Below are 13,488 nucleotides of genomic sequence, written 5' to 3' on the forward strand. Positions count from 1 at the left end.
ATACATTCTTAATGTCAGCCAGAAGTTCCAAAATAAAAATGAATTTATTTGGTGTAACAGTTTGCCCTATATTAAAGAGAAAAAGAAAAAACCAAGCAAGACACTATAGTCTCATCATTCATCCTCTCATACAACAGAAAGTGTTATTCTGAAGAGTTCATATGGAACTTACAAATATGTTCTAAGATGATCAAGAAGATCACTAGAAGTCATTAAAACACATTGAAGCATTTTGCATGGTTTAAAAACACAATATGTTGCTGCCCCAATCCATCTTTATGTGTTTAAACACATAAATTATTCTTCTAGGAAAACTGCAGTTAGAAAGTTGCCCAAAGTCTATGGGGATCTATACAACAGCAGATGAACTATGCTGTTAATGTTCAAAATTGCAATGTCCTTTTTTCTGCACTGTTAATGATACTCCATGGATGTCTACTTGGAAATTAGTCCCATTAAGTTCAATGGGACCTAATTCTCAGTTACTAACTGCCAAATCCTATATTTGCCTAGTCATGTATAGGAAGTAAGTAAGTCCCATGTCAGTCAATAGGGTTTGCTCCCAGGTGAGTGTGGACAGCCTCCGTATACAGAAAGTCACTAAAATACCTTTTGTTTGGTTCCAGTGTCCTTACTAGTCTGACCAAGAGGACAACTGCAATCTTGTACACACTTTCTTATGAGCTGATCACATGAAACAGTGGCATTTACTTCAAACCAAACATGCTTATGCTCCTGCTGCAAATTGGCATGAAACAGCTGGATCTGATTAGTGAGGTACATGCAACAGTACGTGGCATTTGACGCTCCATGGAAAAATCTTTTTTGAATAAAAATCAAGTAGCCCTTGGCAGTCAAAGAACCCATCTATAACCAACAAGTCATGTTTAATTGTTTAAAATGTCACTGTTTTCCAAAGAGCTATATTAAGTAAAAACACAATGTTTTCATCACACAGCCTATTCTTGCACTGGTGTTAATACAGGATGGTTTTCTCTTGTACAAAAAATTGGATCAGCACCAGGGACACCATCACACAACATCGAAATACTGTGTTTTGAAGGCTACAGAATCCAGAATGAGTCTTCATAGTGGACCCATGCTTGCTCAGATGTCTATTGCACAAGATGAGGTCATAACCCATGCCACAGAAATCACAGAAGACCCGCATTCCCTGGATGAAATTGTCTAGTAATTTATCTAATTAAATTCTGACCATCCTGAGCACTTCCATTCTCAACATAGCTCCTCCACAACTGCAATGTCTGCTTCCAAGTTCCAACATCATCACTGCATAGAAATCACAAACCTCAGAAGAAGCCAGCTTCTTCCAAAGTCCAAGACTTCCAAACTTTTAAACCCTACTAAAAGACATACTTCTGCTTAGTGCTCTGACCTGCGCCCTCTACAGCAGGGTTTGGAAGGATCAGTGCAACTGAAGGAGGAAAACCATTTACATTTGGGTGAGGGAATCAAATGACACAGATGGAGAAGTGATTCAGTAAGAAGTGATGAGTACCTCAACAACAGAACATGGACACAGGAGCAAGCCCATATCTTGATAACTGGATTTAAAGGATCATTGAAAGCAATGAACACAGTCTAAAATGCTGACTGGGGGAAAAAATGAGAGTGAAGCCAAGTTCAAGAATGCCCTAGCAGAGTCGTTCAACTGGGCATACTGCCCTTCCATTCTGGACACTCAGGCTGCAATCCTATCCACACTTATCTAGGAACAAGCCCCACTGACTATAATGCAACATGCAGGAGCTCCCCCATCAGTTGTGTCTCCCTTGCCCCCCTTTATCTTCCCTTCCCCCCCACAGGGGTTCTTTGAACATGACTACTGTCCACTGAGTCCCAGCCGCAACTGTCCCCCTCTCCCCCCATTCCATTCCCTGCTGCTTGCCTTCCAAAGCATCCTTGCATCCATTGTCATTGAGTTGCAGTTCATTGGTCAGAGCCCAGATGTGCCCATCAGTTTCACTACCCCCACACACACACCCCAGTGTCCCCCTTTCCCAACACCACTACTCAAGAAGGCCGAAGGGGGGGGGGGGTCCAAAGGCAGGAGAAATAAATCCCAAACTCACTCCCTGTTGAGCCAAGCACCAGAGAGCCCAATCCTATGCATGCCTACTCAGAAGTATGTCCCATTCTAGTCAGTGGGGTTTACTCCCAGGAAAGAGTGGACAGGAGTGAAGCCTGAGCCAGCACAAGCAGGATCTCCGGATATGAGCCCTGGCCAGGGCTCGGCTATTAATAAGCCACTCTGGGAGCCTGGAGGGGGCTGCTGCCTGCAGGAGAGGGGCTCACCTGCATAGGGCATGGTGCTGGTCTCGTTGGTGTTGCCGGAGCCCGCGTTGTAGATGACCACGGCCGAGGCGTTCTGGGCAGCGGCGTGGCGGATCTTGTCCTGCAGGCTGCAGTTCCCCTTGGGGATGAGCGCGACCCAGCTCTTGCCCGGCCCGGGCGCGGGTCCGAAGCGGACGTTGGGGTCGCAGGCTTGCCGCTCGGCCACGGCCAGGGTCATCAGCACCTGGCCCCCGGTGTCGTGCTTGGGCGAGCGGTCCCCGTAGCGGCCCCACTCGCTCTTCTCGCTGCGCAGCTCGCCGCCGCCGCCGCCGGGGTCCGGGTAGGTGATGTTCACCAGGGCCGTGTACCACTCCTCCTTCTCGGCCACGGTGAAGTCCAGGCACAGCAGATGCACGAAACAAAAGGACAGCAGCCATGTTGAGAGAGCCAGGCTGCGGCACGCCTGGATCACAGACATGGCCATCTTCGCCTCCTCCCGCGGCTGCTCGCTCGCCCCGACGCGCGCCTGTCTGCATGTGGGGGCGCGCGCGCGGGGATGTGCCCGGGGACACGCAGCCCTCGCCCAGGTGCGGCAGCGGCAGCCGGCTGGGCGCTCACCTTGGCGGCATGGCAGCCCCCGCGCTCTCTGGGCGGGCACCGGGACTCTTGGCAGCCCCCTCGCCGCCTCCCTGCGTCTTGACGCAGCGCCGGGCTGGCGCGCACTCCCCAGAAGGGCTCTCCGTCCCAGCAGGGCGCCTGGAAGGGGCTGGCCTGGCCTGGCCAAGGCGACCTCTGCCGGGCTGCCTTGCGCGCACCCAGCCCAGAAGGGCTCTCGGTTCCGGCCAAGGCGACCTCTCCGGCCGGGGCTGGCTGCTGCGCGCACTCCCCGAAGGGGCTCTCAGTCCCAGCAGGGCGCCTGGAAGAGGCTGCCGGGGGAAGAAAGCCGAAGAGGCGGCTGCCGGCTGTGCCTGCTGCTGGGACGGCTGCGCGCTCGCCTGCTCCTGACCTCCTCCATTCCTCCCCTCGCCCTGCCCGACCAGCTGCTGCCCAGCCAGTGGGGATGTGGTTTGGGGCGAGGGGGAGGGGGAAAAGGGACTGAAGGCTTGGAGGAAGCCAGGCGGCAGGGGAGGGGAGGGGAGGGGGTCGTCGTGCGCAGGAGGAGCTTAGGCGTGATGTCAAGCGCGCCTGCTGCTGTGGCCGCTCAGCTTGAGGGGGCTGCTCGGGCTTGGAAGAGCACCCACGACCCCTGCCGGCGGATGGAAGAAAGGCCTGGGTGTGCAGTCCTGACCTGTGAGGAGCTGGTGGGCCAAGGGAAGAGCCCTTCCTATGGCTTGAGGGAAAGTTCCCAGGCCAGGCTGCTCATGAGGGGGGAGAATGGACTACACCAGTGTTTCTCTGCCAATGCTGCTGGTACCACTGGTGGTACTTGAGGTGGTACCCAGTGGTACTCACAAGACCCCCACCGCTTGGCCGCAAGACCAGCAGTGCAACACAATAAGCAGCAGTAGGAGGCTCGGCGCCCAATCCTATCCAACTTTCCCACACCAGTGCCACCATAATGAAGACCTGAGGTAAGGGAACAAATGCTTCTATACCTTGAGGAGGCCTCTGTGACTTCCTCCCCACCACAGGATGAAGCGCACACCCCACTGGCACAGCTGCACTGGTACTGGAAAATTGGATAGGAATGGGTCCTCAGTCTGGCAGGCAGAGATCCAGTATGCACCTGTCACATGCTCGAAACAGCTCTCCCATCTGCCCTGAACCTCTTTCTGGTGTTGTGTCGTGTTGCGCCTGGCCTCCCAATCTGGAAGTAACTGGCAATGTCATCATAGACAGTTACTGCAGTGGTACTTCCAATAGGCAGGCCATATGAAGTGGTACAGGCTACACTGGACTATATCACTTTAGATTGCAGGTAGAGGCTGAATCTTTGGAGTGCTCCTTCACATAAACACATCCCTATAAGAAAACCAATGTAGCATGGAGAAGGGTGATCTAGAACTGTGCTCTCTGACATGCCAGGGTCAGTTGTAATGTGATATGTTTTTGTTGTTGTCATAGTTGAATGCTTCCTCACATTAAACAATGTTCCACCTGTAATCCCAAGAGGTACTGTCTGCTTTTTTGCTTCAGGGTTCTACCATTTCGGTAAGGTAAAGGTTTGCCCTGCACAGTCGTGTCCGACTCTAGGGGGTGGTGCTCATCTCCAAGCCAAAGGAGCCAGCTTTGTCTGAAGAAATCTTCCATGGTCATGTGACCAGCTGAAGCGCACAAAACACTGTTAGTACCGAAGTGGTACCTATTTACTTCTATTTACATGCTTTCGAACTGCTAGGTTGGCAGGATCTGACAAGTGACAGGAGTTCACCCTGTTCCGAAGCACCAGGGTCTCGAGCTCCTGGGCCACCGACCTTCCAGCTGACAGTCCAGTGTCTTTAACCACTCAGCTACCACGCCTCACTACCATCTCTACCATGTACCATCTCTACCATCTCGAGCATGTATTAACTAGGTAACAGAATAAATGCAACACCAAGGGTATATTTTTGCACCATTCTGTCCAAATTTCCTTCCCATTATCTTTTTTGCTCTGTTTCAGAAACCATTTATACAAGCTTTCATTCAATATTGCCTCATGATTGCTGTTCACAGTTTCAAATTTTATTGAAAGCTGCAAAAAGATAAATCTCCTGGCTCTGTTTGTCGGAGCCCTTGGATCTGGTGTGATTTTGCTTGCGCACTAAAATGTACCCAATTTTTTAAAGGTGGTCAGTGGGAGGTCAAGTCATAGACACCAGATTTAGTCCTCTTTCTCTCTCCCTCCCCCAGGAAAAGTGAAACAGTCTGGCACAAACTGACATAAGACTAAGAGCCAATCCTATGCATGTCTACTCAGAAATAAGTCCCATTAGAGTCAATGGGGCTTACTCCCAGGTAAGTGTAGATAGAATTGCAGCCTAAGTGGAGGAGGAGGAGTTCAATAGAACTATATCCATTTCATACCTGTTTAACAGGTGGAAATACCTGTTTAACCTGTTGAATTATGTGGAAATAAGATCTGGAAATAAGATGTGTGGTTGGAAGAGCATGGGCAGAGCATATGAAAAACAGCAGGTGTGAATGCACTCAGATAATTAGTTACAGGCCTGGAACAATAATCTCATATTAAAGGCCACAAGCAACACTTTCCTATTGTTTATAATTGCCTTCAACACATTCACTTTCAATAGAGACATTTCACACATTCAGCTGTGAGTCACCATAGTGAGTCATCCAGTGATGTTTGTGTGAATCGTCCTTTTGGGAGCACACTCTTGCACCCAAGGATAAAATCTGTTATGTGCACAGCATGTTGTCTTTGCTATCACTCAGGGACTAAAGGTAGGAGGTTATAAAACCGTAACTGCTGCAGTTGATTCAAACACAAGTTTCAAACACTAGATTTTTCAAAAGCAATGAAGTATTGTGTATGAGTTACAACTCATAGGAACAGATAAGGTGTAGGGTGAGTCTTATCTACTACAGCAAGAAGAACAGATACAAATCTGTTATGGCAATGAGATCCTGCTTCCCTTCAATCCCTCTAGGTAGAAGCAGCTTATGTGAATCCAAATTTTGCTCCTAAAGGAAGCCCAGTTGAAGAAAAAGGTTTCCATGAAGCCACATTGTTGCCGTTGTCAAGGACATCAGCAAAAGCTGATAGGGAAGGCTATCATCAGTAAATTGGTGTCCTTCTTGTGAACTTCCAGAGGCATTTGGCTGGCCACAGTGTGATAAAGAACACTGGAGTAGACGTGACCTTCAATCTCTTTTAGTAACACAGGACTTACATGTTGTACAAACAGGGCTGGTAGATCAGATGGGATATTGATGAATTCGCATACAATAGTGTTGCAGCACAACACAATTTCTATCTAACTTGGAATGTTTCTCAATCTTGGAATGTTTCTCAATCTTGCTAACAGGATAAAGAGAAGTCTTTGTAGGGATGGGTCTCCTGAGTACAATTGCCCTGGTCAATTCTAGGATAGTATCTACTACAGAGGCCATTTGCTTGTGCCTCCCTTGTGTCTTTTGAAGTTTGTGAACCCTTTTAAGACAGGGAACAGGTTTTCATTCATTCAACTACGTAAAGTGTTTTGTGAACTCTCCTGTTGAAAAGCTGTATACAAACATGCTTAATAATCTAGAATAGATTATAATCATGCACCAGCCTGAAGAAGAGATGTCTCTCGAATAGAGAAAGAAAGAAAAAACCAAATTGGTCATTTACAATGCTTTATCCAAGAAAAGGTATTTCCCCTATTTATGCATTTCCTTTTCTGAATGGGCACATCATCATCACATAAAATTCCTTCCAAAGTGAATGTTGCACATACAGGAACAAATCGGTCAGGCTTCTCATTACACTTGCAGGGTATTTGTGGCAGTATAAATATTAAGATCTATGCTGCTTGCTTCATCCTCCTTTTTCTTGTCATCTGCCTCTAGTAATAGTGGCAGGACTTAATTTCAGTCAGGACTCTGTACTGAATACCCAGACCCAGCTCTGGAATATGTGTTCCAATCATAATAAAAATAAGCCATAAACATATTGCTATAGCAATAAACTTATAAGATAATATTAAAGATGGCACTGTCAGAGCATGTACAAAGTATTTTCCCTCACAACTAAGGGCCCAATCCTATCCAATTTTCCAGCACCGGTGCAGCTGCAATGCAGCCCCAATGTAAGGGAACAAATGTTCCCATACCTTAAGGAGGCCTCTGTGATTGCTGCCCCTCCACAAGATACAGTGCATGCCCCATTGGCACTAGAAAATTGGATAGGATTGGGCTGTAAGTAATCACAGCTACATGACTACATTGTTATATTAGCAATGAAGAAAAACACTCGAGGCGCAATCCTATCCAGCTTTCCAGCACTGAAGCAGCCATGCCAATGGCGCATGCACTCCATCATGTGGAGGAGAGCAGTCATAGAGGCTTCCACATATATAACCGATAGTTAAGAAGAGCCTTCATTTTGGCAAGACGTACTGCCCTGCCTTCAGCCCTTCTATAGGGCCGGTTTAAGGGGATACCTCTTTCCACAAGGCTTTGTCCCTGTGATTTGAATCATGTGGCGTCACTTGAACACATCTTCTTGTTCTGTCCTTTGCATAAGTTTCAATGACAGAAACATCTTATGTGTATCCTATAGCACTTCCAGGGATGGGCAGAGGCAGACATGCTGTGAGCACTTTTGTCAGCAGAGGAGGGATAAACTCTCATTAATATATCTTGCTTTGTCGCCACAGTCATAAGTACATGGGAAATGAGACTGGAAACTTAGCCCTGTACAAGATCGGTTTGTGCAGGCATTATTGATTACTGGATCTTTTTTGTGTGTGTGCCATGTAATATGGATCATGGAGCCATCTTCTGATTTTATATAAATATTGAATTTTATTCATATATTGCTATGATGTACATATACATGCCAATAAAGGTTACATCAATAACAACAGTCAAGGAGGTCTCTTCATAAAGTAAAGGAACATTTGTTCCAGTGCATCAGCACTGGAAAGTGGGTGAGGATTGGGCCCTCAGCTGCTCAAATCTTACCCACAGCTGAAAGAGAACTCCTGCAAGAATCTCTGGCCTGATTCCAAAACTACAGCTCCCTTTCCAGCTCTAGCCACATCCTCTCCAATTGGCAGCAATCGCCTGTTTAGAGAGAGCTACTCCTGTTGCTGACTATCCAGTCTTTTTCAACCATCTTTGATTTAATTATTCACTGGCTACAAAACATACCAGTGGCTGAATTAACACCCCTCAGCTTGATTTAAAGACATGCTTATTCAGCTTTTTGTTCTGAGACTTACTTCCTGATAACTTTGATTAGGTCTGCAACTTTCACTTCTAGAAAATCATGTATGTTTCCTATTAAGGTATTTTTGCCACATTTAGGAGTCTTTCTTCAGGCTCAGGTTTTTTGTTTTTAAACTATGCTTTTAGTTATAATAACTTATTTGTTTAGTGCCAAGCTTGTAAAGTGCTCCCCCTGTGTTTTGTGATGTAGTCTTGACAACAATCCTATTATCCCCATATCACAGATACAGAAAACTGAGGAGAGGCTTGCCCAAGGCTACCTAGCAAGTTCATGGCACAAGTGGGAGTTGAACCAGGAAACTGTAATTTTTAAAACATATTGATTGCCTTTCAGCCTTGGATCCCATGGCAGTTTGCAAAATAAATGAACCAATATTTAATTTAATGAAGTCACCATATAATTAGTTCTGAGGGAGGTTTATGCAAGTGTTTCATCATTTGAAAATACTTTTTTTCAAACAAAAAGGCAAAACAGGTTGTGATGGAGTTTGAGTAAACATGGACAATCCAAAGGACACAGTACTAAAGGTTATACGCTCCAACCACAATCAATTTGGTTAACACTGGAATACTGTATACTTGCTTGGGAATAAACCACATTAAAATTAGTGGAATTACTTCCAAGTAAACATGCATATATGGCCCTACATGTTCTGTTGAGTGCAAAGATAAAGCGTATGCTTAAATCTTTCCCACTAAAGTTCATGGGACTTCATGGTGTTCAGTTTTGGCTGCATATTACTTATGTGAACATATTTCCATAGGTAATCACATGATCCTGCCAAAGCAGACTTATCTAGGCTAGTATTCCATTCCAAGTGTTATGACTTGTGTGTACATCTCATGCTCACACAGGCCCAACACTCACTGAGCCAAATTTCCAGGGCACAGCCACTCCCAGTCCTACATGTGTCTAGTTTACTCCCAGACAAGCATCTGTCCATAAAGGTAGACTGCCACTACTGCTGCTTACCTGCTAGTGGAAGCTGAAGGATTACATTCACCCATAGTCTTTAACAGCTCAATCCTAACTTGCTCTGGAGCAGGCAGGCCAACAGGCCTGTGCTGCATCCAGCAAAAGTTTGGAACCAAAAGCGGTGCAAGCCAAGGCAAAGGGAAGCCTTTCCCCTTACCCTATGTCATAGTGGCCCCAATGGGTCTACTCAGATCTGCACCACCTGATGTGATGGCACAGATCCAAGCAGAATAGAGCAGCCAGGGGCCGCACTGGGCTGCCCAGGAACGTAGCCAAGATCCAGTATAACCTATAGATCCCAGCCCCGCCCACCTACCCCCAGGAACACCCGCTGCCTGCCCTCAACTCCCCCCAAACACCTCCTCCCTGTCTCCTCCCTACATTCCCCCAGACCCCTGCATCAGCCAAGCTCGGTTGACGCAAATTTAACCCACCCGGCCTGGATCTAGCACAGGGAGGCCAGTGCAATTCTTTCCACTGGCCTCCCTGACTCCTAAGTCAGTGCAAATGTGCCTTATGGCATGTTTGTGACACCCCAGGGTCAGCACAAATGACTTGTGCTAGCCTAACCCAGGGATTAGGATTGCATCCTAAGAGTTCAGAGCAGTACAAACCACAGTGCACCTTACTCCCAAGTCCCTGATAAAATATTCAAAAGTAATGTGGCTAAGATAGCAGAGACTGGATGTAGAAGAATCATTTCCTTCTCACAGACAGCACAGCTGTAGATTTTATAAATTTATTAAGATAGAATAAATGTTTAGGTTATACAGAATTTAAAAGTACTTCTCGTAAATAGATTTACAAGTTAAGTCAAAAGCATTTTCAGCAAATAAATCTAACTCCTAAGTCTTACTAGACTATCTTTCGCCCATGGCACATAGCTCCTGAATTTGAACAGAGCATGACCCTTCTTACTGACAGGAATCTGTATTTGAATGGTCATGGAAGAACGCTAATAGGTCTTAGCAACAGGGCTGTATACCTGAAAGGTATCTTGTCTTATCCAATCCAGACCTTGTCCTGATCCTTGATCTTGTTTTATCCAATCCAGACCTTAGATTAACCTCTCAGACTACTGATGTCACTGGCAGATGCAACCTCACTCACCTCTCCCCACCTGAGAATCCCAGCAGTCTGAGTCAGTTCTCAGAAGACTCTGCTGTTTAAACAAGCCTTCTGAGTTCATGGCCTTTTTAACATCTTTTATACATCTTTTAGTTGTTTTTTACAGGTCTGATTCCTCTAAGAACTGCTGTTTTATGCTCTTTTTTATTCTGACTTTTATCTGACTACTGTTTTTATGGTTTCTGTTAATGTGTTTTTAATATGTTTTTATCTGTTGTTAAATTATGTTTTAATCTGTTTTTAATATGTTGTAAGCCGCCCTGGGTCCCTTTAGGGAGAAGGGTGGGATAGAAATAAAGTTTATTATTATTATTCTTAATTAGCACCCAACTACTTTCAGCCTTGAAGAGGCATACACACAGATGACCCATCTTGGGAAACTGCTGAAAAGCCCTTCCCCTAGCACAGCAGTTCTCAGCTACAAAAAATAGTTCTTGGCCTGTAAAAATGGAGTTCAGAATAAAAATAAATTTATATTTCTCTTGATAGTACATACTTTTGGCAAACTTTGTTAAGAAAAGTCAAATGCTGCAATATGACACATGCTTACCTGAGAGGAAGTCCCAAGAAGATCAGTGAGACAAAAGTTTGAGTATACCTGTGTAGCATCTGACTTGTTCCCATTTTGTTATGACATCCCTTTTATGCATTCAAAAACCGATTTGACTGCTTGTTCATAAGAGAAATTAGCAGCAATCTGCACATTTAATGTGCCTCATATTTTCATTTGTGGAAATTATGCCTGCAGCAGACCTTGGAATTTGAGGAAGAGGAAAAGGTTTTAGGCTGTGGCCTTCCTTCATCCTTTCAAATAATCCTCCATGAAATCCCATTCAGCATTTAGTGGAATACAGATGGTTAAAAACAAAACTTGGGAATGGTGATTGCGAAGAGTTTTTATCTCTGCAGATAGGAAATGCAGATTCTTGGACAAAGAAAATGTCTGGCTGTGGGGTTTATTCTGACAGGTTCTAAATTGTGAGCTTCCCTATTAGAAGTTGACTCCTTGTATTTCTTTCTTTCAACAAGCACTACATTACAGTCACACAGAGCCAGTGCAGGTGTTACCTTTTGCCACAAGGGTTAGCATCCCCAGAGTAAATCTCTCCTCTTCCCAGGTGAAGTGTGTAGTCAAAGCAGTCACTAGCTACATTGCCTCTAATTCTAAGGGAGGCAAGCTGAGCGACACAGAGACTGAGCAAGGGTGGCTCTGGAGCACTTGGTGATGATGTCACCTTTATTGCAGAACCCCAGAGCTCCAACAAGGAGGCTGTGCAGGGTTTGAGCTTAGAGGGAACACTGGTCACAGGGTAGGTTTCTCTATCCTCATCAGTAACTGTGCTAACACTACACTGTGGCCCTAAATAGACAATTCCACTAAACCCGGGGTGCCCAAACCCCGTCCCTGGGGCCACTTGCGGCCCTCGAGGGCTCCCAATCTGGCCCTCAGGAAGGCCCCAGTCTCCAATGAGCCTCTCGCCCTTCAGAGACTTGCTGGAGCCCACGCTAGCCTGATGCAACTGCTCTTAGCATGATGGCCAACTGTTGAACTTCTTGCATGAGCTGTGGGACGAGGGCTCCCTCCACTGCGTTCTGTTTCACATCTGTGATGCAGCAGAGGCAGCAAAAGAAAGGCTGGCCTTGCTTTTTGCAAGGCCTTTTATAGGCCTTGAGCTATTGCAAGACCTTCATTCATTCATATAAGTTCCATCTTTAATATATTCATTTATGTAGATTTATTCAAATTTGAAATGTAAATTAATTCTTTTTTTCCCTGGCCCCCAACACAGTGTCAGAGAGATGATGCGGCCCTCCTGCCAAAAAGTTTGGACACCCCTGCACTAAACTATACAGCATGGTTGTTTTAAGAATTATATCAAGATAATACACTTGAGAACACTGTACAAATCTAAACTCAATTATATCTCCACCTGATGTGTGGTAAAATTCTTCTGATTTCTGACAATCATACCAGAGTGGATAAGAGGAAATTGCCTTACAGCATGTTTGTGATACCCCTGGACAGCATAAGTGACTTGCACCAGCCTAGCCTGGGCGGGATAGGATTGCGCTCTTAGTTGTATTTTAATGTGCAGGGCATGGGGGTGGGGTTGCATATGGTCCACAACAATTCCAATTTTTGCCTCAGTGGTCTGTGGGCTCCAAAAGGTTGGGAACCACTGCTTGAAAGGGACACTGAAACAAGTGTCTCAATGACCACTAATGATGATGGCTCTGCGCTACCTCCTGATTTAGAGAAAAAGTAGGTTTTCATCTCCTGCTCTTGAGCTTATCACAGGTAGCTTTGGGGATACTATGGGAAACAGGGTGCTGAACTATATGTGTCTTTGGCATAATCTAGCAGGGATTTTCTTACATTGTTATGGCTTGATAGACTTTGGCTTGATCCAGCAAGCTCTTCTTGAGCAACAACTAAACCTAATTACCATTTCTCTACTCCACATGTGCTGAAAATATGTTTATTCCTTACAAATTTTATTTCCAAATAGCACTTTCCTCGCAAACCAATAGTTTCCTGTCCATATCCCCAAATCATTTCCCCTTTGAAAAATAAATTTCTACTCCAAATTCATTTCCTACCAGATTCCTCTTCCTAAAATTTATAACCCCCAATTTACCTATTCCAAAATCAATTTGCCCAAACTTTTCCATTCTAAAAATCCATTCCCTATGAACTTAATTAACCCTTCCAAAAATTAATCGTCCCCATACTTTTCCAAAATAATTTTTGGCTAGTGCCCATCTTTCGGATTTGTTCCCAAATGTCGGTTTTCTTCAAAAGAAAGAAAATCCTACTCATGCTGTTCCATGGCAGCCTAATCCTCTTCATGTTTGAAGTGTCTTTTTCCTTCAAGTTCCACCTCCAATTTAAGAAGCAGCAAGAAAAAGGTACAACATTATAAAAAAAAAAAAAAAGGCAGCAGCTAAATGTCTAAATCCTGCAGCTAAATCCTGAGCTGCCTGGCACATGGGGCTGCAGTTGCATAAAAAGTGGTTGCCACCACATTCTCCATGCTCCAAGTAGCCACCAGCGGCTCCTTTCGTCCCCTTCCCCCGGGTAAAGCGGGGCTACTCAATTCTACGGCAACTCAAAGGTCAGCGTAGAACAGGGGTCTCCAAACCCTGGCCCAGGGGCCAGATGCGGCCCACGGCAAGCCTCTATCTGGCCTGCGGCCATCCTCTTGTCCCCT

At 45.6% G+C, this 13,488-nt stretch overlaps 1 protein-coding gene across 1 annotated transcript in view; it reads right to left on the reverse strand.

Moving 5' to 3' along the window:
• The window catches only part of RNF150 (ring finger protein 150), a 126,144-nt gene extending 122,783 nt beyond the window's left edge, over positions 1-3,361 (reverse strand). Inside the window, exon 1 of the mRNA XM_066632558.1 lies at positions 2,317-3,361. Within this exon, the coding sequence (XP_066488655.1) occupies positions 2,317-2,779 (463 nt within the window). The 5' untranslated portion in view covers positions 2,780-3,361. The remainder of the gene's footprint in view (positions 1-2,316) is intronic.
• Positions 3,362-13,488: the final 10,127 nt, after the last annotated feature.

This window comes from Tiliqua scincoides, chromosome 6, assembly GCF_035046505.1.
Source record: "Tiliqua scincoides isolate rTilSci1 chromosome 6, rTilSci1.hap2, whole genome shotgun sequence".
In the NCBI taxonomy this organism is placed as follows: Eukaryota; Metazoa; Chordata; class Lepidosauria; order Squamata; family Scincidae; genus Tiliqua; species Tiliqua scincoides.